General features: G+C 45.9%; 1 protein-coding gene across 4 annotated transcripts in view; it reads left to right on the top strand.

Annotated features, from left to right (window-relative positions):
• PDZD2 (PDZ domain containing 2) overlaps window positions 1-24,865 on the top strand; it is a 373,142-nt gene that overhangs the window by 282,566 nt on the left and 65,711 nt on the right. For 2 of the 4 annotated variants that reach the window (XM_036846552.1, XM_036846553.1), the window contains 3 exons: window positions 1,364-1,506; window positions 4,419-4,635; window positions 9,895-10,050. In XM_036846552.1, the coding sequence (XP_036702447.1) occupies window positions 1,364-1,506; window positions 4,419-4,635; window positions 9,895-10,050 (516 nt within the window). The remainder of the gene's footprint in view (window positions 1-1,363; window positions 1,507-4,418; window positions 4,636-9,894; window positions 10,051-24,865) is intronic. The other 2 variants (XM_036846554.1, XM_036846555.1) reach the window with 2 other exon arrangements.

The raw sequence follows: 24,865 nt of genomic DNA on the forward strand, positions 1-24,865 counted from the left end.
GCTTTCCCTGCCGAGGGCGCAGGGTCAGTCCCTGGTCGGGGAATTTAAGATCCCACAAGCCCTGTGGCATGGCCTAAATAAATAAATAAATAAATAAATAAATAAATAAATAAATAAAATAAAAGGGGTAGATTTTTATAGTTGTTGAAGCATTTTTTAATACATTTAAATAGTGTACCGACCAATGCGTGCCGAAGTTGATCACAGATTCATCGGTGAATTTCCTGTTTTGGTTTCTCCTACCCAAGATCTCATTCATATATTTTAAGGAAGTTTGAGATTCAGTTCAATGTGATGTTTTTAACATATACGATATGCATGTGTAAGTCATACATGGTTACCTATCAACATTTATTATGTATCTACTAGATGTCAGGAGCACTGCTGCCTGTTTCCATAAATGTCTCCTTTAATCCTAACACCAGACCTGGAAGTATTAATAATTAACCCCACTTTATTTTTTTTTTAAATAGTTATATGTTTTTTTTTGTTTGTTTTCGGGTTTTTCTAATATTTATTTGGTCGCACCAAGTCTCAGCTGCAGCAGCTGGGCTCCTTAGTTGTGGCTCCGGGGCTCCTCAGTCGCAGCTCGTCAGCTCCCCAGCTGCGCCATCCGAGCTCCCAGTTGTGGCATGCATATGGGATCTAGTTCCCTGACCAGGGATCGAACCTGGGCCCCCTGCACTGGGAGCACGGAGTCCTATCCACTGCGCCACCAGGGAAGTCCCTTTAAAGGCAAGGAAACTGAGGTATTCAGGCCTTACATGACTTTCGTAAGTACCAAGTGGCAGAGCTTGGCTCAGACTAGTTGAAGTCTCCTGGCGCCAAGACCTACCTCTGTCTTCCTTTCATCCTCCTTTATCAATTAGTAGCCATTGTAAATAAAAGGAACCCAGGCATAGCCAGTATTTATACACGTAGTGGTATCTGGGTTCCAGGCAAAAGAGCTTTACTTAACAGGACCCTGGTCAGGAAATTCGCAAATCACTTTTGCTGTGCTGTCCAACATCATTGCCACTAGCCACAGATGGCTAATTAAATTTAATTAAAATGAAATGAAATTAAAAATTCAGTGTCTCCATTGCCACCAGCCATGCTTCAAGTGTTCGGTAGCTGCCTGTGGCTGGTGGATCCTATTGGATGGTGCAGACAGGGAACACTCCCATCATCACAGAAGGTTGCTTTGGGCAGCGCTGCCAGCTCGAGACTTTGGTCCAACCCACAGAATTTTCTCATCGGTGGTCCCCTGCGCTATCTGTCGACAAGTGATGAGTACTTGGCTGGACCTCCCCGCTCGCCTCTCCTTTGACAGTGATGCGTGTCTGTCCAGATACTTCACATTGTGCTCACTTTTTCTTCCAAGGAGGAAGTTGGCCGGATATGGAAGATGGAGCTGCTTAAAGAATCGGATGGGCTGGGAATTCAGGTTAGTGGAGGCCGAGGATCAAAGCGCTCACCTCACGCTATCGTTGTCACCCAAGTGAAGGAAGGAGGTGCCGCTCACAGGTGACTAGATAACTCTCCCCTTTCTCTGCCTCCTTGTCCTCCCCTCCCCTTCCCCCGGGTGCCGGGACTCTTCCCTTCGGTCAGAGCACTGGGGATTACAGTTTACAAGGGTGATGCTGGAGCACAGGAGGAGGTCGGGCCCGAGCGGTTCTAATTAAACACCGCTCTGAGCACAGGAAGTGGTTAATTGCTGGGGCTACTGCAAGCTCTGCCACACCGTGAAGGAAAGATTAGATTTCTTTCTAATCCAGTTTGAGTGTCAAGTGAATGTTACTTATCCTGACTTTCGGGATGTTTGTGACACGTGGTTCCTTATCCACGCATTGTAACACCACATCCCTGACATCGTCACTCCCATGAGGCTATGGCTGATGACTTGGGAAAGTGATGGGGTTTAAACGTGACCACAGTTCGTGTGCCGTGTCTGGATCCGTCGGGTCTATCCAGATTTGATACACACTTAGATATGTGTGTCTCTGCCGTGCAGATGTGGAGGGGGAAAAATAAATGTGAATTTTCTCCCTGTGACCTGAAAACAATTCACACTCTAAAGCTTCTTTTTTACCCTGAACGGTCATCTGAAGTAGGAAGAGGGACAGTGCTTAGGCAGAGCATGTCAAAGAAGAAGTCCATGTTGAGTTAGAGGGATGTAGCCGTCCCCAAATGTAAGGTATGCTCTTGCCATGTAGCTAATTGCTTCTGTATACATAGGGCGTCTACTATTTGCAAAGCACAACGGGACGTGTATATATGTTGGATGTCCATACGTATACAGTAGGTGGATAAAGGTAGAGTTTCACTGATGAGGAAGGTGAATCTAGTCTGGAATTAGTGTTCAGTCCAGGTACCCTGACGCTAAGGGGAGATGGCAAACCAGAGCAGTATTGGCCTGCTCGAGACCGAGGGAGCTCTCAGAAACGTATCTTGTGAGCCACAGTTGACGGAGCTCAAGGTATTTAGTCTGAGGAACAGAATACCAAAGAGAGGACCAGGGCGCAAACTATCAAGGTGTTTCATGCTCATCAGTCCCCTAAGTAGAGAGTACGATCCTGATAACTCAAGTAGAAATAAGATCAACTGCAGGTGTCAGTTTTCTGGGTGGCAGTAATCATTGAAAGATTAAGACCTTAGATAGTTTGTATGCAGAAGAGCATCATTGCACTGCCCAAATGATGGATGCTTTAAGGAACTCTCATGAGATAGCCATTTTCCCATTAGTCCTAGGTTTCAGGTTCTAGTCTGTCTTTGGAAAGTTGGCAATTAGGAAATTCCTGTGCTCAGAGATGAGCTTATGTAGAACTGTTCTTTTCTATTTTCCATGTGAGCTGTTTCTAGTGGGTCTCACCATTTTCTTACAGCCTTAGCTTAGATGTGTGTGTGTCTGGGTATTTAATTTATATGTGGGGCATTCTAGTTAATAACTGGAGATGAGAAATGTGGGATTAAAGAGGGAAATAAAAGGAACAGGGGCAGGGATGATCTTGATGGTGGTGTGGATAAGTAAGCCCAGGGACACTGGCCCAAACCACTACGTTCTCCTGTATTCCTGAATCCCTCTCCTCCAGAGCGCCCACCCACATACCTCTTTGATGTTCCAGTTTGCTCATTTTCTGTGGTTTTCCTCTTCCCTTCTCTTTCCATCCTGAGCAACATCCTGGGGTTCTTAGCATTACTCTGCTTTAGGGATTTTTGAAGAACAGAAAGCAGAGGCTGTCAGAGTCTCTGGTGCCTCCTGTCTTCTGTTAAAGCCTAGATTCATAGAAAAGATTATGATGCATGCCCTAGAGGACACAGAGAGGGACTGGTGAGGGGGGAGGATAGAGAACTTGGTCAGTTCATTGAAACAAAGCAAGGAGGAGAGAGTCCATAGATTAGAGAGAAACAGAGTGGGGTGAATCTGGGAGTGTTGGAGACAAGCATGGGTCCTACCCAATCCTGGATGCTGATGTAAAGCCTTCAGAGGGGATGGTGGAATCCTGGGCTTTGGGTCTCTCAGCCTCACCAGATTTCCCATCCCACATTTAGCGATGGAGATGAAAAGCCTCTGACTGCTTTGGGGTCATGGGAGACCAGGCCATTGGAGGCTCAGTTGGAACCCACACACTGTTAACCCACCATGATTGACGGGACCTGCCCGGTGCTCTGTAACAGTCTGCCACCCTTGACCCACTGTAGGGCAGGCAGACCCCGTGACGACTGGGCCTCCTGCCAGCCCAGTGGGAAGGAAACTCCAGGTCATTCACTTAATTTAAAGGAAATAAAGAAATAGAACATGTTTGTACACCTGTGTGGCACACCAGGTCTGATACCTACGACAGCAAGCAGTAACTTAGGCAGTTTCTTTGTTCATTTTTCTGTTCATCCTTCTGCTTATGAAGCTTGGCGGTAGGGACACAAAGAAGAAGGGGGCATTGTGAGACTTTACCCTCGAGGTCCTGTAACTCTCGGGGGCGGGGTTACAGACACCCATGGTGTAGTGCCACAGGTGCCACAGAGGAAATCTGGGCAAGGGTGTGTCACCTAGGAAGAGAGAGGGACGTGGGTTAGAGAAGGATTCCTGGTGAGCTTAGGATACCTTCGCTCTTTTGGGGCTCAGCTCACAGACTCAGCTGCTGACTCAGTCTCAAGGGCAGGGTGGCAGGTAGGACTGAGAAAAGAACGACTAACTATCCTAAAGCCTTGGGGTCTCGGTTCCTCTATCACGTCTCCACTTGGATGGAAGGCGTTTCGTTGACATTGACGTGGGATATGGTGGTAACTTGAGATGGTGCTTGTTACTCAACGACCATCTGAAACCGTGCCGCTCCTCAGTCCCCTAACTGGGCAGACGGAAGGATGAAGCAGTCCCATCCCAGCTGTCTCCAGTTGTCCCTTCTCCTCTTTAGCCCATTTTTAACTGTCCCCTCTCACAGCCGTCCCCAGCTCCAGGAAGATGGCCCTTCTCCAGCCCAGAACGTCTTGACGAGGGATTTTCTTTCCCATCTCCGTTTCCTCAGGGATGGCAGACTGTCCTTAGGAGATGAGCTGCTGGTAGTCAATGGCCACTTACTAGTCGGGCTCTCCCACGAGGCAGCTGTGGCCATTCTTCGCTCAGCCGCCGGAGTGGTTCAGCTGGTGGTGGCCCGCAAGGTAGGTGGTTTTTGTTTGTTTTGTAAAATATTTTAAATGGTGGTGGTGGTGGATTTGGTTTCGAGCCCTCCCCGTGTATGACACCCCCCACCCCACGTACACACGTACTTGCCTTTACCTTGGGCCATTCAAATAGCCATGATTCTGTGGCACGAGCCCACAAGGGGCCCCGAGCTAAAGGGCATTTAATCATCTTGCCTTCCTTTAAGGGTCTTTATGGGTATATCTAGGAGATGGAAAAGCAATAACAGGACTAAGGAAAAGGGAAGAATGGGAGGGTAGGAGGAGAGACAGGGTGGACAGAGTAGCAACTGGTCCAGGGGGAAACCAAGGAGGAGATGCGGAAGTCAGTGGGACAGCAGGGGCGGGAGGGGGGCGGGAGATGCGCATCTTCCAGGTCCTGCAGGAAGGGGGTTCGGGCCGTCCGTGGGCAGGCTCCGGGCTGCCGGGGCTCCCCGCAGCACAGAGTGTTGCTGCTGGAAGAAGCCTCGTGAACCCCGCTTGTCCCGCCACACCCCGCCTTCTTCCTCCTCCTCAGTTTTACAAATGACCCAGCGAGGCAGAGCTTCCGCGGGGGCTCCCGTCTCGAGGAGGCCTTGATGCTGCCGCCGGCAGTGCAGCCGGGACCCTGGTTCTTGACGCCCAGTGGTGTCTGTCTGTCCCCTCCGTCTCGCTGCCACTTCTTCGTCACCCAGCCTCGGGCTGGGGCTTCTTTCACCCCCACCCCCGGAGCGTGTAAAAATAGTGCTGAGGTCCGGGCCCCCATCTGCTTTCTCCCCGGGGTCTCGCCAGCCTTAGAGAACTGGGTAGAGGCGGCAGGATGCCCCAGCTGTGTGGCAGGAGGGGAGGAACTGGGCTGTCTGGGATCTGCTCCACTGTCTGATGAGATGGTGCTGCTGATGCGACCAGGGAGGGGCCCACAGGGCTCGGGGGCTTGTGCAGTGGAGCCACGGGCTTATCCCAGAGCCAGCTGAGGGGAGAACGGGTGTGAGGCCCCCAGTCCTTAACCCTTTGCAGCAATACGCTCCTGACGGGATGGTTGATTTCCCCCGGTTATCCCTGATGCGATTTTTGAACCCAGCATCTACAGGTTTTTATATATTTTCTTTCTTAGATTGCACGGTCTACTGCCTACTGGGGGAGTGTTTAATAAATAGATGAGAAGAGTATTTTGAGCCATCTGAAAAATCGGCTTTCCTCCCTTTATACCGTTTACCCCAAGTCCCTGACCTAGACTGTTAGGTTTCCAACCAGAATATAGAACCTTGGCAAAGACTTGGCAGGAGGAGCTGACACGGAGGCCCTGGAGGCAGGAGTTGAGGCACTCTCCATTCACAGGCCCCCTCCCCCGCTCCCAGAGATGCCGTGGGGCATCCCCTCCCTAGGGGTGGGGAAGGGGCAAAGCTAGGGATGTTCCTGGTCAGCCTGGTGAATCCCACGAGGAGGGAAAGGCTGTGAGGGAAGGAGAAACAAATTCCTCATTTGGCCAGATGTGGTGGGAGTTTGGAAAGCATTACTGGTTCTTGCACACGCACGCACGCACCACACACCGTCCTATGTTTGCACGGCCCACCTCCCCACAGCCTGCAGCTTAAGAACACAGGGGTTCTGCACAGGTGGTATACCGTGTCCCCCAAACGTTTATTTCTGTGCTGACTTCTTTCTCCTGCTAGTTGGAAAATGAGGAAGGGAAGTCTCTTCAGTGTCAGCCATTATCCACAAACATACTACACAAAGAAAATATAAAATAAAAACAAAAAGGGGCCACTCATGGGTAATTAAGGGGCACACATGAGATTTCTGAAAACAGATTTTGAAGCCTGACCAATATTTTCACTGACTTGAAGGAAGAAAGACACTCCCATGTATTGGGTTCCGCTGGGTGCCAGGCAATTCGTACCTACTATCTCATTTAATTCTTAAATCCCATGAGAGAGCCATTCGTTCATTTTATTCAGAGGATGAAGCTAAAATGTAAGAGGTTAATTAATTTGCCCAGAGGTCACACAAGCAGTGGGTGACAGAAGCAAGTTTCATCCTGGGTTCATTGGACTTCAGAGTTTCATGCTGCCCCTTAGTCGCATAAGATATAAAGGACACCAGAGCCAATGGTATTAGAAAAAGGTAATGTGTTCCTGCCAGAGGCTTGGACATTTAGGGACACTTGCTGGGGTCTTTGTAGGGCTGAGCAGCATCCAGAGCTGAGGAACAGGCGTCCATTCTGCTTTTCAATCTGTTGACTCTTGGCCGGCTGTCCTGAGCTGTGGCCCTAAGGCTGACCCAGTCCTCAGAGTTGCGACTCCTTTCACTCCTTCCCATTTGCTCCATTTACAGCTAGGCAGTACGCTGTTACGGCAGCTGCCTGCTGTTTGTTCCCGAACTTAATCTACACCATCCAAGGTGCTCATCCATGGAGGAGAAAAAAGAAGTCAGTCTTTAGGCACCTCTGGGCATCTGTTCCTCTTCTTCATCCCACAAGACCAAGTCATCCACAAGCTTTGTTTCTGCCTTTATATTTGAAGAGAGGGAGAAAAGAAAAAGAACTTTTGACTTAACTGAATATAAGGAGTAATAAAAAATCTAAATTCATTATTGCAGATAATCGTCACCTTGTCACAAAACTTTAAGGCATTGTTTTGGAGATATAGCAGTTACTTTCTTCTGGAGAGGGTGTCTCATGTTTCCACACAAATATGTCATTTGTGTATACAGAGGAGCTTAGGAAGTTTTTGTTGAATGAATAAACTCAGAATATCCAAGTTCGTTCTGATATTCCTAGAAGTACGTGCATAGCAGTACAGCTTTCTCTCGTGCTCTCTCTCTTTTTTGTTTCACTGTTGGTTTTTATTAACAAGAAATATGTATTCATTATATCTAATGTAGAAAGCCCAGAAAAAATATAGAGAAGAAAAAGAAGATAAAATGTTTGTGACACCGCCAACAGTAACTATCCACTAACTGGTGTGTCCTTCCAGACAGGAACGCATATGTGTGTGCAAATACACGCATGTTTTCTTTTAAATGGAATCAAACACAAGGAGACAGTGCATCTGGAGGCAGTCCCACCAGGATTCAGGTGCCAGCACAGCCCTTTGAAAGCTGTGTATCTTGAGCAAGTTACTACATCCCTTGAAGTCTGACTTGTACAATGAGAATCAATAACTGCTTCACGGGATGTTCGGAAGATTCAATGAACTATAAAGGGTTCTGAACAATGTAGTTGGTCACAGTGAACGCTTGGAGAAATGTGCTCCTTTATGGTTATCACACAGTATTGTATCCAGTTTATTATTACATCTGTTATTAATACGGTTCTTACATATTATTTTTAACCTGCTTTTTCGGTAAGTAACATACTATAAGAACTCTTTCCACATCAGGAAATAAATTTCTAGAGCAGCATTTTTTATGGCGGCGGAGTATTCCATCCTGTGGCTATTGTGAAATTTACACAGCAGTTGGGACTTTCACTTTTTTTTTTTTTTTTTTTAACTTATGGCTGTGTTGGGTCTTTGTTTCTGTGCGAGGGCTTTCTCTGTTTGCAGCAAGCGTGGGCCACTCTTCATCGCGGTGCGCGGGCCTCTCATTATCACGGCCTCTCTTGTTGCGGAGCACAGGCTCCAGACGCGCAGGCTCAGTAATTGTGGTTCACGGGCCTGGTTGCTCCGCGGCACATGGGATCCTCCCAGACCAGGGCTCGCACCCGTGTCCCCTGCATTGGCAGGCAGATTCTCAACCACTGCGCCACCAGGGAAGCCCCCAAGGGACTTTCACTTTTTTAAAGCTTCCTATTAATAGCTGAGCAGAATTGACATCACAGAAGAGGACTCAACTCATTTTCTCATTAATAACTCTTTTTCCCTTCCTCAGGCAAGGTCTAAAAGTATGGTGTTCACAAATTACTGATCTAAAATGAATGAGCTTCAGGTACCTTGAAGGTGGAAACTGCATCAAACTAGTAACAAACGACATTGTCACCAGATGCCAACTCAGTAGTAGTTTATAACGTCCCATGTATAAGATGGGTATTTTTTGTTATTCTCTTTTCTGTCAACCCCCAAGGAATATGATGATCAAAACTCTCCACGTGTTTCCTTCCTTGTAGAAATTGCTGGTATGGGGGAAAGAGGAGGGGACACATTGCTCCTTTTTTCTGGCCTCAGATCAGCCCTGCAGCCCCGGTCCCTGGCCTCACGTGCTGTGTCATTTCCCAGGAGAGCTCTTGGCTCCTGTGTGTGCCTCATTTGTCCTTGGGATTGTCACATGGTCTCACTGATCTCGCCTGCATCCCTCAACCCATTCTGACCTTATTTGTGTGTAGGAAGGAAGGGCTGTGTTCATGAAGCCCCCTTTGGAGTCTAATCTTAATGGAGTCTGATTCCATGTGTTTTTGTTGACCTTTAAAAGTTGTTCAAGGGCTGCTTTCGTTGCAGAGACATTATCAGTCTCCACTTTGACATTGTGATTCACTAAACAATCTAATCTCTTTCTAATGACCATGGGCCTGTGAGATGAGCAATGAGGGAGAGGAGGATATGGTGGATGTTTGAGCTCTGAGCTAGGCCTGGGGACACTGCACTGAATAGACATGGTTTGGGGAACTCTCAGACAAGCAGGGGAGATAGATGAGTAAGTTAGACACACACAGCGAGGCGATAAACAGTAGAGGACATTAGAGGGGAAAGGAGAGGCAAATGCCTCCAGAGGTGATCCAGGAAGGCTTGCAGGAGATGATGCTCAAGCTTTGCCCAGAGAGGCCTTAGTCATGAGAGGAAGGGTGGTCTAGGCAGGGGAGCTGCTGGTGGAAAAGGCAACAGGGCAGGGGGGAGCCCGGCTTGTTTGAAAGTCAGTACAGCTTGAATGGAAGGGAGGGGAGAATGGAGGGGGGTGAGTTTGGAGAGCTGGGCAGAGGCCAAATCTCTGATGTTAGCCTGCCAATGAGGGAGTTTAAACTATATCCTGAAAGTAAGACAGGGGAGGGCATCAAAGGATCTTAAGTTCAGGGAGTTTAGATTGCCCATGGAAACATTCACCTAAGAAACACAGATTCATCAAGAAAAAAAATGGTCTGGGTTTGAATTGGGTCCATACTCCTGACATTTGAGGTAACCTTGCACCCCTGGAAATGTGGAACCTGCACTCCACATAGTCTTTGGATTGGGAGCATGTGACCACCCACGGTTGACTTAGCTAGGTTTTCCTTGACCTTGACCTTGACATCATGGGGTAACTCGTGGGCCTTTCATTGTGTCCCCATAGGAAAGCTCTGCAGAGGACCTCCTCAGGCTAACATCTAAGAGTTTGCCTGATCTGACCAGTTCGGTAGAGGACGTGTCCTCTTGGACCGACAACGAAGACCAGGAGCCGGACGGGGACGAGGACGAAGGAACTGGATCATCTTCCGTCCAGGGAGCAGTAAGTGTGCCTGTGCTTTCCCGGGCTACTCTGCTGGGACGATGTTTTCCCGAGGACATGGGTGCCAGGATCAGAGATAAAAGCTTGAGATAGTATGGTCGAGACCAGGATGGGAGAGGACCAGAGTGCATCTTTTTATTTTTTTGTCAGAATCATCCAGAAAAATCTGTGAGGGTAATACTTTTTATTTAAGAAAAAAAAAAAAAATTGACACTGGAATTGACACTGGAAATACAAGAGCAATTGGGTATTGAGTTCAGTGCGTATATCAATTTCTAAGAAGTCTAATAATATATACAAGGATTTTATTGCTACTTCTTGATATAGTGTTTGAAAACTATCGTTTGTGAATTTAAACTTAGACTGAGAGATGTCTGGTTGAAAGTGGAATGTTAAAATAACACAGAACCCATTCAGGTGAAGTTGTATAGATGTGTCTCCCAGTTTTCATGAAATCAGGACTTTCCCACGGCTCGTAGCGCTTCCTTACCCAGCCTGTGATGCCTCACGCCCTTGTGGGCTGCTCCCCGGCGTGGTCTGGCACAGAGTCGGGAGGGCTTGTGGTTAACTGTGGTTGCATTGCGGCTCTATGGTCTCCTCTTTGTATCCCAGATCTGGTAGATTTGTCATTTTTAGTGTAAAACCTTGTTAGCCACTGTTCCCCATCCAACCAGCCCTGGGGAGAGTGCTTTCTTTCTGCCATTTGGAGCCCTTACTCCTTCCCATCAGCACTGAACCTAGTCAGCATGGGTAAGCATTGGGAAATTAGTCTTGCTTTATAATTAGGCCTTAGAACAGGGTTCCCCAAACTCCGGTACTAGTCCGCGACCTGTTAGGAACTCGGGCCGCACAGCAGGAGGTGAGCGGCGGGCAAGGGAGCGAAGCTTCACCTGCCGCTCCCCATCGCTCGCGTTACCGCCTGAACCAACCCACCCCGACCCCGTCCGAGGAAAAATTGTCTTCCACGAAACCAGTCCCTGGTGCCCAAAGGGTTGGGGACCTCTGCCTTAGAAGACAAAAAAGAAAATCACTTTTCCCATTTACATGATATGCTATTTGAATTTAAGGAAGAAAAAGTTACTTTTCCCCTTTCTTTATGATCACGGGAATTCCAGGGCCACTGAGTATGGTGGTGCAGGTTGTGGACTGCACAAAGGTGCCACATCTAAGGGAGCACCATTTACATCGTAAACATCATAGGCTTTTATGTTTATGCGGACAGTTTTCTGGAAGATGGCAGTAAAGAGTTTTGCTCTAAGAAAATCAGTATGTTAAGACAATTTTCCAGTAAAAGAAGGAAAACATGTTGAAGAAGTGGTACTTTTTGTAATTTTCCCAGAGGTCCTGTACAGGCCCATTGTTGATTTCAAACACTGTTCCAACAGCTTTTCCCTCAAAGGAAAGCTTTCTCAGAAGACTAACCTGTAAAGCAGGTCAATCAGAGCTGAATGGATGGGGTTAAAGTAAACAGTTTAAAGACAACTGCGTGATTATTCCCGCCTCTTTGTATTATGACACCATTCAGTAGCCACTTTTTCCTTACTTTTTCCCTTAATTTTACTTTTAGTAAGGATAGAGACCACACTAATGGTCATGACCTCCACTGTCTCCCTGACTGACCTCTGCCCACTTCTTGGGCCTCACCTCACGCCAAGCTCACTGCCCTTCCTGCAGTCCTTCACGATGACCGTACATTTTTCTGCCATAGGACCTTTGCAAATGCTGTTCTGTCTCTCTGGAATCCTCTTTGCCTGACTGACTCCAATTCATTTTTGTTTTTTGGGTTTTTAAAAAATTTTTATTGCAGTATAGTGGATTTACAGTGTTGTGTTAGTTTCTGCTGTGCAGCAAAATGAATCAGCTATACGTATACATATAACCCCTCTTTTTTTGGATTTCCTTCCCATTTAAGTCACTACAGAGTGTTGAGTAGAGTTCCCTGTGCTACACAGTAGGTTCTCATTAGTCATCTATTTTATACATAGTATCAATAGTGTATATATATCAATCCCAATCTCCCAATTCATCCCACCCCACCCTTCCCCCTTGGTGTCCATACGTTTGATCTCTCTGTGTCTCCAATTCATCTTTTGGATCCTTTAGTGTTACTTCCTCAGAGAAGCTTCCAGAATATATCCAATCTATATTAAATCTCTTAGCTCTCATACCAAGACCATATGGCTTTCCCCTGAACTGCTTGTTACATTTAGATTTGTGATTATTTGATTCAAATCTGTTTCTCTCGTCCAACTGTGAACTCCATGAGATGTGGGAATGCGATGACTGGCTTGAGTTCCCAGTGAATCCCTAGAACGTAGCCAGTACATCTGGCGCTGAGTTATAAATAACTAATAAATTTAGAAACGAACAACGGGACAAGCATTCACTGAAAACTAATGAAAAAACGACAACAAAATCTAACTAGGTTTATCCACCATAAACATTACAGTTACAGCCCTGGCTCGTAGCTGACTGTATCATGGCAGCCTCAGAGGGCTGATGGGGCAATATCCACGTTCCCGCCCCTATAGGAATGACCTACAGAGACGCTCCATGGATAAGCCTGGAACAGGCTGAGCGTCACGTGTCTCTTCTCCCGCTATTGTCCACCCGTCCTTTAAGGCCACGATCTTTCTGAGCCTGCCCACCCTTCCTCCCCGTGCCCTCCCCTGCCCTCGCCGCTCTCGTTGGTGCAGCGGTCACCCTCTGTACAGAAGGGGAATGGAGCGTGTGGCAGTCCAGCCAGCAGACCTCCCAACTCCAGCCCGACTCCGCTGTTCCCACCTTTCTAACCAGACGTGGCTCTCCAGCCCGGCTCCAGCCCACAACTTCTCCCCTCACGTGCCCACAGTCTGGAGAGCTCGCCCCTGCTGAACAGATCCCCCTGCTTGGCAACTGTGCCCTGCCCAGCTCAGCCAGTGTTCAATGGAGAGCTAAGTAAGCTCAGGATTTAAAGAGAGGAAAACTCTGCAACATACCTGCACCTCCTCTGACAAAGCCCGGAGCCAGTCATGTGGCACAGTAGTCTGTAGAGAGCTTATTAAAGTCCGCGTATATTTTTTAATCTCATAATTCATAATCTCTTGCAAAAAAGAAATCCAAGGAATTATTTGTCTAGGAATTTGCTTACACGAAATACTGCTCTAATAAATGGGCCATTACATTTATTAAATGTGTTACATGTTACATGTTTTTATTTAAATTATAATTTAAACTTACTATAGTTTTATAAATTTATCATGTTTTTTATAAATGTATTATAATTTAAACTATAAGTTAAATGAGTTGTTCTGGTTCCGAAAGTAATGTTTCCACTACATAAATGGGTTTTTTGACCCCAAAAAACCCGCAAAAGACAATACAAATCACCCACAATCCTACTGTTCAAAGAGAGCCGTCTTTAACATTTTGCTATGCCTTTCTACCTGACTTTTTTTTCTTAAGCACATATATATTTTTAATTGACCTTATATTAACATACTTGTGAAACTTGCTATGGTCTTAATGATATGATCCTGAACGTTTCCCCATGTCATTAAAGGGTCTTCTGAAACATGATTTGTAACGGCTAATATTTTATAACATGGATATGCCGTAATTTATTTTACTAATTTTCTACCAGAAATTCCATTTACATCAGTCACATGTATACTTAATTTTTAAAATTATAAAGAATTCTGTACAGAACATGTTTGTCCATGTAGCTCTGTGCACATTTTTCATTTTCTTATTTGCTTAGATATCTTGTAGCAGGAGAAGTGCTTATTTACTAATTTACACTTCCAGCAGTGCCTGGGTCCCATCATCACCGATAACATTATCTTTAAAAAGTTTACCAATTAATCACATATTGTTGTGTATGCTTATTATTGCAATTTTGCCAAAGGAATTTCAGTGCATTCCGTCATCACACACTTTATTTGGGAAATTTTAGGTTGCCTTTAAGGAGAAACAAATGACTCTGAGCAATCGTCCCCCACAAGTACACACGTTTCAGGGCCGTACTTCTGGGTTTCTCCGTCACGTCACCCCCAGCTCTCGTACGCAAATCCCAAATCCACTGTCGTTGGTGGAGAAACCAGCACTCATCCTGCTTTGACAGTTAGTTCTGCCTTCTTTGTGCCCCGGACACCACCTTGCCCCACTTCACCTTCCACTGCACCCCCTCACAAAGCATCATGGAAGAGGGGACACCGGGCTTCCTCCCTGGCTCGTCACCCTTGCCTGAACGCCCACCATCTGTCAGCCATTCTCTTGAGCTCTGGTTTCAAGCCAGACGACCCGGGTGTGAGCCAGAGCCCTGCAGAGCCAGGAAGTGGGCACACGACATTTTCCCACCTTCACAATCTGCCCAGGGTCTGCCCTGCTGGGCCTTCCAGAGGTGCTGAACTACTGAGAAAAAGAAATGTTTCAGTTCTACGTTTACAATCCAAGACTCTTTGTTTTATAATTTTTAAACACTATCGAACCACTGAAACGAAAGAAACCTGGTACTGTTTTAATCAGCGAAGTCACAAAGCCTTTTACTTCCCAGATGATACTGATTAAACCTGCAGCCGAGTTCCACTCTGACTTTGACTCTTCTTGCACCTGTTAAGTCGTGGATACTGCAAGCACTTAGGTGGAGCAAAAGTAATACAAACGCTCAAGATCTGCCATGAGCACCCTTGTGAGTTATCTCTTCATGGCTACAGGACACAGCCATGAGGTTTTCCTTTCGAAAAGCTCGGGCCGTGCTTAGAATAGAAGCATGTGGTGAACATCAAGTGTGAGGCGCAGAGGCAAGAAAAAGGGAGCAAGGATGGGACAGGGAAATCCCACAGGCATGTGCGTGATTGTCATCCATCTCAGGGGGGTCTGGCTTCAGAGGGAGGGCCCTCCCCCTCCCTCCCCCTCCCTCCCCCTCCCACAGACATCCCCATCTTAAAGACTGCCAGCCTGGTCTCAGAAGTAGCTGAGTCTAGTCCCCTCCCCCATACCGACTGCGGTCCCGATCCGCCCGATTGGCCATTCTTTCTCAAGGCTTTCTTCTCCACTTTGTCTTCTGCTCTGCAGTGACAATTTTTAAGTGAGAATCTGACCATGTCACTTCATTTAAAGTCCTTCAGTGGGTCTCAATCACAGTGAAGTTACAATCACAACTCCTTAACGTGGAGCCATTGGCTCCAGCCTGCCTGTGCTGCCTTGCCTCTTGTATATGCTCCTGGCAGCCCTAAACACACAGACACAGACACACACACACACACACACACCATGCATGTGCGCGCACACAGCCCTCCCTGGCGCTCTCCCAAATCTGCTAATCACTGCTCACCTGGCATTTAGCATCTGCTGTTTTCTATTTATTTGTTGCTACATATCTTTTTGGGAGAAGAAAGAAAATACTTACATTTATAAACTTTTGAAGTCAGGTATACCTCGTTGGACCCCCAGTATCCAATGAAGTACCTTGTATTCAATACATACTCAGTACATATTTCTCAATCATAAATGTATCTGTAGAACAGTGGTTCTCAAAGTTCCCCAGACCAGCAGTGTCAGAATCACCTGGAAATTTGTTAGAAATAAAAATCCTCAGGTCCCACCCCAGACCTGCTAAATCAGAAACTCCGAGGTGGCATCTAAAAAAATTTTTTTAATAAGCCTTCCCGGTGATTTGGACTAAGGCTAACATTTGAGAACTTTAGAGCTCTCCAATAAAATGAGTGGCACATGCATTATTATTAGCTATTGAAAAAAGTGAGTATCCTTTCTCAAGTGTAAATAATTATAGTTCATCTTTTTTTATTTTTAAATTAACTATTGAAGTATAGTTGATTTACAATGTGTTAATTTCTGCTGTACAGCAAAGTGACTCAGCTATGCATTTTTTTTTCATATTCTTTTCCATTATGGTTTATCACAGGATATTGAATACAGTTCCCTGTGCTATACAGTAGGACCTTGTTGTTTATCTATCCTATATATAATAGTTTGCATCTAGTTCATCTTTTTTTTTTTTTAAATGAGGTTTTTAAGGAAAAAAAATATATCTGGCCTTCTGAGGGAGTGGCTCTTTTTAAAATGAAGAGAGGAAGAAGAATTTTAATATAACAGGATGTGGAATGGGTGATACCTCTTAAGTGATTAGGAACCTGTCTTTCCCTTTTTATGTATTTAACAAAAACAAAACAAAAATGGAAGTAATGATTGTTGTTGCCAAATCTGCAATTGTCAAAGCTCAGCTGGGAAGATTTTGTTTAGCACATCAATCAGCAGACCTGTATCCGGCTTCCTTTGGCATCAAGGGAATCAGTTCTAACATTTTTGGAATCACCGGTTTGGAAAATCTTGGAGAACTTTGGGGTTATTAGGGTTTAAGAAGGAATAAAGGACTTCACCTCTCAAAAGGAGGAAAGAAGAGCCAAACTGGATCTTATGATTCTGTAAGTCTGATGTTGGTGTTTGATTCTTCGTTTGCTGATGGCTTAACCCTGAGGTGTGAGAACCTGAGTCACAGTCTTTTGGAAAAGGCAGCATCCTGGGGGTAGATGTTCGTCTATATGCGGAGAGAAAGGAGAGGCTGTCTTGTGGTTTTTTTTTTTTCCTAATTTTTGGCCATGGTATTCTATTTATTTATTTATTTATTTATTTATTATTTATTTATGGCTGTGTTGGGTCTTCGTTTCTGTGCGTAGGGCTTTTCTCTAGTTGTGGCAAGTGGGGGCCACTCTTTATCGCGGTGCGCGGGCCTCTCGCTATCGTGGTCTCTCTTGTTGCGGAGCACAGGCTCCAGACGCGCAGGCTCAGTAGTTGTGGCTCACGGGCCTAGTTGCTCTGCGGCATGTGGGATCTTCCCAGACCAGGGCTCGAACCTGTGTCCCCTGCATTGGCAGGCAGATTCTCAACCACTGCGCCACCAGGGAAGCCCCTCTCTTGTGTTTTATTTGGATTGAATACGTGATAAAGTGTTGGCTCTTAAGTGCTTCCAAAAGAGCCTGGGCACTGAGGGCTTGCAGTGAAGTGTCTGAGGGTGCCATTGCTGGTGAAGTCAGAGTGTGGGATTGTCTGTTGTTTGGGGCCTTAGCTAGATTTTTCTGGTGAATCGAACTTAGAGGCTAATGCAAGGAACAGAGAGCACCAAGAGTGTAAACTTGCGATTAGTGTTAAAACAGGAAGGTCCTAGTGTCTGACTGAAAAATCAGGTCTTCACAGAGTAAAACTATTAATGCAGAGAGACACTGGCTCAGGACTCCCCGAGCTTTTTGTAAGGGGAGCAGATGTTCTTTACTAAAGCCTCGAGGGGAGGGTGTTAGGACAGGCTGCTCATATGGGCACAGGTGGCTCTGCTGCTGCATCTCAGGGTCCCTCTGAGCACAGGGCGGGGGCAGCCACTGCTTAGAGACGTCCTCCATCTGCTCCTGGGTCAGGAACAGTCCTTCCTTCTCCCTGGGCTTCCACTTTCTACTTATCTAACTTTAGGACTCACCTCCTCCAGGAAGTCTTCCTGGACACGCATATCCTTCATGCCTGTAATACATACTGTATTTTCCTTCATGACCCTTAACACAGACTGTAAAGACATATTTATACATATGACTGCTTGCTTAATGTCATCCTCCCCATGAGGAGAGGATCCATGGGGACAGGGCTCCTGTCAGGTCTGCTCACAGTCGGCTCTCAATATGTATTATGGATGGATGGTTGGACAGGTGGGCAGAAAGGTGGACGGTTGATGTTCCCTCTCTCATTCCTTAATGTTCCTGCATGCCCCTCATCATAAGGCTTAGTTACCTTCCATTGACTTGCCCGTCTTGCCCAGCACACCACGAATTTTAAATAGGCATGGCACATAGTAGGCATTTATTGTTTGTATCTGTCTCTCCCTTTTGGGAGTTTCCATCTGGTATACAAATATCAGTGTATACAAGATCATTTTTCCAAGCATTCCAAGTATAGCACTGGGAGAACAGTGTCCCTTTCCTTAAAATAGGACATTAGTGGAACCACCTCATTAACAAATGAGTAGATTTCTTATTTTCTGTTTGGTTAAGCTTCCAGAGCTGCTAGCAGCTAGAAAGGGAATTTAGAAAAGGGAACTTTTAACAAATCAACCACAACAAAGGATTGACTATCCCCAGGGAGCTGGTGAAGTAGTCGGTGGAATGTCAGTGAAAAGACTAGCCAAGAAGGCCCAGGGAGGACAGCATGGAACCTCGAGTCTCAAGATGCAGGTTCTGGTACATAGTCATATACAGTGTCAGAGCCACCAGGAACCTTGGGGGGTTCGCTGCTCCATACTTGCTGTTTTATAGGCTGGAAATCCTCGGTGAGAGAGAAGATCGCTGAGCTCTGCTGAGAGCAAACTTGTTCCCCTGGACAAGTCATGTTATAGCCAAGGCAGCGACGAGGGAAAAGCAAAAGGGCCTGGAAGGAAAAGGTGAACGCATTTCAAACACGTGAGGGCAAGAGCTGTGTGTAGCAGACGCGTGAATGTACGCAGGTAGCTCCATGCTCTCGTGTATGTTAAAACGCACAGGGAGGGTGCGGTTTAGGCGGATCGTCCGATCCCCAGGTTCCACGCCGGGAAGCCTATTTGGCAGATCTGAGTGGGGTCTAGTCTCAGAAGCTTCCCAGGTGATTCTGATGCTCACCCAGATTTTAAAAAGCAAACCTTTGAAAGATGGTGGCCGCTGTAGAAAGCAGCCCATTCGACCACACACCTTTGTTAGCCATATGGCAATTTCCAGACATGACCCAAAGTGTCAGGGCTCCTAAGAGTCTCCTGGCTGGGAGCTGGATGGAGCCCAGGGACCAATCTGTGCATGGCTTTGAGATAAGAGGAGCTTTTAGGCCCCCAACTGCCTTCCTCCTTCCTGCAGTCTGGGGCACGGGGAGGGAAGCTATGGTGGTTGTGCTGCTTGTGGGAAACTTGGAAGCAGAGACCCCCCGAGCCCGTTCTGCATCCTTTGTGAACACAGACTTGCTTGCACACCTTGGCTGTCGTTGCCTTCGCAGACATCAGTTCCTGGTATATAGACTGGTGTGGTTATTGCAGAAGCTGTATTATTCCCACCACCAACCCAAAGCAGGCAGGAACTCGTACTGATCCGTAATTCCCCCGGGTTGTATATTCCTCTCTCCACTGTCCCAAGCTGTGAACTACCCTCTCCTTCCCCTCAGCATCTTAGACTTCCCCAAGTAGACCTCAGTGCATTTAGATGTTCCTTAAGCAACTCTTTAGGTAACTCAGGCCACGTCAGAGAGGCTGCGTGAAGCTCGTGGCGGTACGTGGAACTGCCAGAGCGAGATAAGACAGACAAGTCTGCAAGGCTCGTTGGTCTAAGAAAATAAGATTTAAATTCGGGGGTGGTTTTTTGTTTGATTTGGTTTCATACTTAAGGAGATGAAGTGATTATTTAAATAGGTGGGGGGAAAATAAGGTAAGAATAATTATTTGGCCTGGATGCATTACCCAGAAAACTGCTGAAGTCTGAAGTAAGCTTATTCCCCTGGCACATTTTCTGGGGCCTGTTCCAACTCGTTACCTGGCTTTGTGCTGCATTTTCATCTGAGCAGTTTGCAGTTCTCAAGGAAGTAAACAGCTCAAGTGATTTGCATAGGAAAGCAAATATTGTAATCTACAGCCTCACGGCGCCATGGTCTCCAAAGTAGGGTGAGCACACCCCAGGGCAGGGTTGGGGCGGAGTCAGATAGTCCCTTGCGGTGTGGGCAGAAAGTATTAGAACTTGTATAGATTTTCATCTCATTTTAGATTGTTTTGTGTTTTATGGTGTATGTGTACATTAGTACAGTAGCATAGAGTTATACATCATGAATCTGTGTTGGGAGTGCCTGATGGCTGCCCGATCTATAAAGGTTGACATCACAGCGTGGAGCCGTAGGAAATACAGTTTAAAGAAATCCCCTTAGTATGCAGTCAACTTTATTATCATTTTTGGATTTGAAAAATTCCCTCACATTTCAGTGGAAATAAAATATGGACTACGAGGGCACGTAATAAAGTTTCTTTGCCTCCACATTAACTTCTTTGATGAAACTGACACCATAGTGGTCATGAAGTGACTTTATCACTTCAGGTAAGTTGGTTCCAGTCTTTGGGTATTCCATTACAGTATTACAAGATGCCTTTTAGCCCTGCCCCTTGTTATGAATTTTCCTCTTATAAATATCATCCTTATTAATTTAGTTGTATATGTCCACTGGGAGTTGAAGTCTATGGTCTGCCCATCGAAATGTAAAGTAGAATATATTAAGATTGAAGGAAGGTGGCAGTGCAGAAATGGAACTGAAATAGACAAAATGATGGCAATTACCCAGGGGAAAAATCAGGATTCTGGGACTCATTTGTGCAGCATGTATCTTAGGTAATATATCTTATTCATTTATGAGCTTTGCTAAGCCTTTAAGGTAACAGAAATCCTTGAGATGTATGTGTCTTTGGAGACTTTACATGGAGATGGTGCTGATACACAGAGTCTCACTCTCTTAAGAGAAACAGGATATCTCCACTTAGTTTCAATTCCAGTTATTGTGCTGGGGTTTTGTTTTGTTTTTTAGGAAAATCACTTTGACAGTGCATAGGTGAATTAGACAAATAGGCAATGTATGCTAGAAAAAAGCACACCTGACTTGAAGACTTCATGAGAAGTGGAAGATTTGAAGGGGTTTTGGTTTGTTTTTTTTTTGTTTTTTGTTTTTTGTTTTTCACCACATTGTATGCAACATGGTAGTATAGAGCCTGGAAATAAAAACACAGCAAAATATGAGAGATCAGAAGTTCCCTTCTGGAATCCAGGGCAGGAATTTCTCAAAGAAGTAGAGCTATTTAAAATGAATAGAATTCTCCTCACCCACCCCCTATTGTAACTGTGTTTGCTTGCCTAGCTTTTTGTTTGCTTGCTTTTGCTTGCCTAGCTTTTTACATAAGTACTGATTTAGCTCAGTGAATGATGTTTGCAGAAAAAATAAATCCATGCCTCTCCCTTCTGGTTCTTCCTCTTCTTAACTTCTTAACTTCTTAACTTGGGATATCCTTCCTTCTATTCCTGACTCTCGAAATTCTGAAGCCCCTCATTCCTCAGAGACTTTTCTAATCCCTCCGGCTTTCTGTCATCTCTGCTTTCTCTCATTGCCAATTCCATTTGTCTGTTTCTCACATTTTAGAACCTAGAGTCTGTCATACAGAGTGAAGTAAGTCAGAAAGAGAAAAACAAATACCGTATGCTAACGCATATATATAGAATCTGGAAAAATGGTACTGATGGACCTACTGGCAGAGCAGGAATAAAGAAGCAGACGTAGAGAAGGGACTTGAGGACACGGGAGGCTGGGAGGTAGTGAAAGAGTAGCACTGACATATATAAACTACCAAATGTAAAATAGCTAGTGGGAAGCTGCTGCATGGCACAGGGAGATCAGCTCGGTGCTTTGTGACCACCTAGAGGGATGGCATAGGGATGGTGGGAGGGAGGCCTAAGAGGGAGGGGATATGGGGATACACGTATACATATAGCTGATTCACGTTGTTGTACAGCAGAAGCTAACACAACATTGTAAAGCAATTATACTCCAGTAAAGATGTGTAAAAAAAAACCTTAAAAATCAGAAAGACGCCTCCTGATTTATAAAGGAGTAGATGTTTTCAAAAATTTGTTGGTAAAGCTGATATTCAAATTTATTTCCCCTAGAAACAAACATATTTACTTAATAAATATTTGTGGAATTATCTTTTAAGCTAGCGGTGGCAAATAGGTAGCCTGCGTGGCACCACACACCCCCTCTTCAGCTCCCAAAGCGGACATCTCTAATTCTTCCTAACAGTCACCCCACTGACACCAGACACAATCTCAGAAGCTGGTAATGTGGCCTTGCAGGTGTCCACAACCAAGTCGTAGTACCAGCCAACACTGGACTGTAGCCAGCTTTGACATAGCCATCTATAGGAGCCATATGCTGTATTGACCTAGAGGAGGGATGTCTCATTCCATCCAGGGATCAGGGAGGGCTCAGTAGATGGGGTGATGTTTGACTATTCCATAGGATTTCCACAGGAACACCCACAGGAGTGGGTGACACCCTGGAGTGGAAAAATAACACGTACAGTGGTCCACAAATAGGAAATTTTAAGGCTTGTTCAAGGATCAACAAATAGTCAATGAAGTGCAAATGTCCAGCCCATGCTTTTAGTTCCACACTAAAAAACTATGACTTATTTTACAAGCTATATACTCATTGATGATTTTTTTTTTTTCTAAAGCTGCGTTTTATAGCTACTTTATTTATTTATTTATTTATTTTTGGCTGTGTTGGGTCTTCGGTTCGTGCAAGGGCTTTCTCCAGTTGCGGCAAGCGGGGGCCACTCTTCATTGCGGTGCGGGGACCGCTCTTCATCGCGGTGCGCGGGCCTTTCACCATCGCGGCCCCTCCCGTTGCAGGGCACAGGCTCCAGACGCGCAGGCTCAGTAGCTGTGGCTCACGGGCCCAGCCACTCCGTGGCATGTGGGATCTTCCCAGACCAGGGCTCGAACCCGTGTCCCCTGCATTAGCAGGCAGATTCTCAACCACTGCGCCACCAGGGAAGCCCCTCATTGATGATTTTAAAGTTGAGTTACAGGGTCAGAGTTTTTGGTTTAAGGTTCCTCAAGCAGTGAGGTAGAGGAAGAGCTGGGCTGAAGAAAGGCAGATGGAGGTGGAGGTGTTTGCTATAGCTCCACGGAGAAGTCAGCAGAGCCTGGACTGAAGGAGAGGGGCCCAGAGGGTGGAAAGGCAGGAAGCAGTCTGACACGTCAGTGGAGGAAGGGAGCAGGCCAGCCGGCTGCCTGGAGAGCTGGATTCTGCAAGCAGGGCTCCTGGGTTACCACCAAGGAGTAAGTTTCCTGCTCCCCCAACCCCCGTTTTTTTCTGAAGGCAGGACTGATCCTAAAGCAGTATTTTGAGTGGGACTTTGTTTACCTTTGAACCCTCCAGCCTCTTGTCATCTGCTCCTCCTTACTTGTTGGACGCTCTCTCCCCAGGTTTCCTGGAGCCCAGTATCCTCATACTGTTCTAAACCCCCCACTGAGGCACCCATTCTCTCCCCTCTCCCCTAAGAGGTTGCATCCTCCCCAGAAACCTCTCCTTTCTTCTTCTCCAAGCCATTTTCTCCCCTTTTCCCACCACCACCACCACCACCAACAACAACAACAAAGACCAAAAAACACACAAAACCCTTTCCATCTCTTCTAAGCAGTAAGTATGTTTGTTAACAAAGCAATGTGATTAAATCAGGGCAAATGGTGGCCAATAACCCTATGACACTTAGCAAAGTATGTGCATTTTTTTTCCATTAATTTATTTATTTTTGGCTGCACTGGGTCTTCGCTGCTGCACACGGGCTTTCTCTAGTTGTGGTGAGAGGAGGCTACTCTTCGTTGCGGTGCGCGGGCTTCTCATTGCGGTGGCTTCTCTTGTTACGGAGCACGGGCTCTAGGTGCACGGGCTTCAGTACTTGTAGCATGCAGGCTCAGTATTTGTGGCTCATGGGCTCTAGAGCGCAGGCTCAGTAGTTGTGGCACACAGGCTTAGTTGTTCCGCGGCATGTGGGATCTTCCTGGACCAGGGATCGAACCCATGTCCCCTGCATTGGCAGGGGGATTCTTAACCACTGCACCACCAGGGAAGCCTTCAAATGAGTTTCTTATCAGGATCATTTCTAAATGAAACCTAAAGATGAAATCACAAAAGCCTGGATGACACAGATGTTTTTAGAGGAAATGCTGTGGTAGAACAGTAAGCCTTGTCTCCGGTAGTAGCTTCCTTAAAATGTCTCTACTTGTCAGTACTTTCCCTTCAACTCATAAAGTTATGTTTCTTAAAATTCTTCAGCTTGTTCCCAATGATTTTGGATAGGGATGGAGGTGGGGCGATGGATAGAGCTAGGGTATGAGTTATTCCTGTAGATGAGAGGTCGGCAGTTGTAAAAGCCAGATCATAAATATTTCAGGCTTTGCTGGCCAAACAGTCTCCGTTGCAACCATTTACCTCTGCCTTTGCAGTGCAAAAGCAGTCATACGCAATAAGCAAACTGATAGGCATGACTGTTCCAGTAAAACTTTACAGCGACAGGTATGGGGCCAGATCTGGCCCACAGGCAGCAGTTTTCCGACCCCTGCTGTGCGAGATCATGTATGAGCCTGGGACCACCTCCCCTATTACTACTTCCCCTGTGGGCTCCACAGAACACATCTCAGCTTTCCAGTCCAATTCTTCAAGAAGTACATGCCCTTAGAAACATACACCAGCAAATCAGCGTGAACTCAACGCCACTCTTGGAAAATAAAGAACTCAGAGTACAGCTTGTGTTGAGCTGGAAAAGGCAGCAGATGGCCTTAGGGTACTGCCTGGAACTTAGCAGCAAACCAAAACTTCACCACGATGTCCTCAACATGACCACCAGTTACTGTTTATCTAAAATCTGCCTAAATGGCATGTCCAGTTAAAACAGTCTTTTTCTATTGCAATAAGCCTTAGTATCATGTAAAACTTCCTTAAAATGTTTGCATAGAAAAAAGGTGCTGGAAAAATCTGACCTGTTTACCATTATTGCTGAATTGGATTTGACTCAGCGGCTGTATTAGGGCACCTCAGATAGTTCATCTCTTATTTTCTTTCCTGCCAATCTTCCTGTTTACTTCTTAGGTCTTTTGCATGCCTTTCTTTTTTTTTTTGATAGCGCTCCCACGTCTACATTTTGTGTGTCTTGCGGTTTTCCTACATATGTACACACAACTTCGATTTTATCATTCTAGAATTTAGGACTAAGCATACCACAGGC

This window comes from Balaenoptera musculus, chromosome 3 (assembly GCF_009873245.2).
Source record: "Balaenoptera musculus isolate JJ_BM4_2016_0621 chromosome 3, mBalMus1.pri.v3, whole genome shotgun sequence".
Lineage (NCBI taxonomy): Eukaryota > Metazoa > Chordata > Mammalia > Artiodactyla > Balaenopteridae > Balaenoptera > Balaenoptera musculus.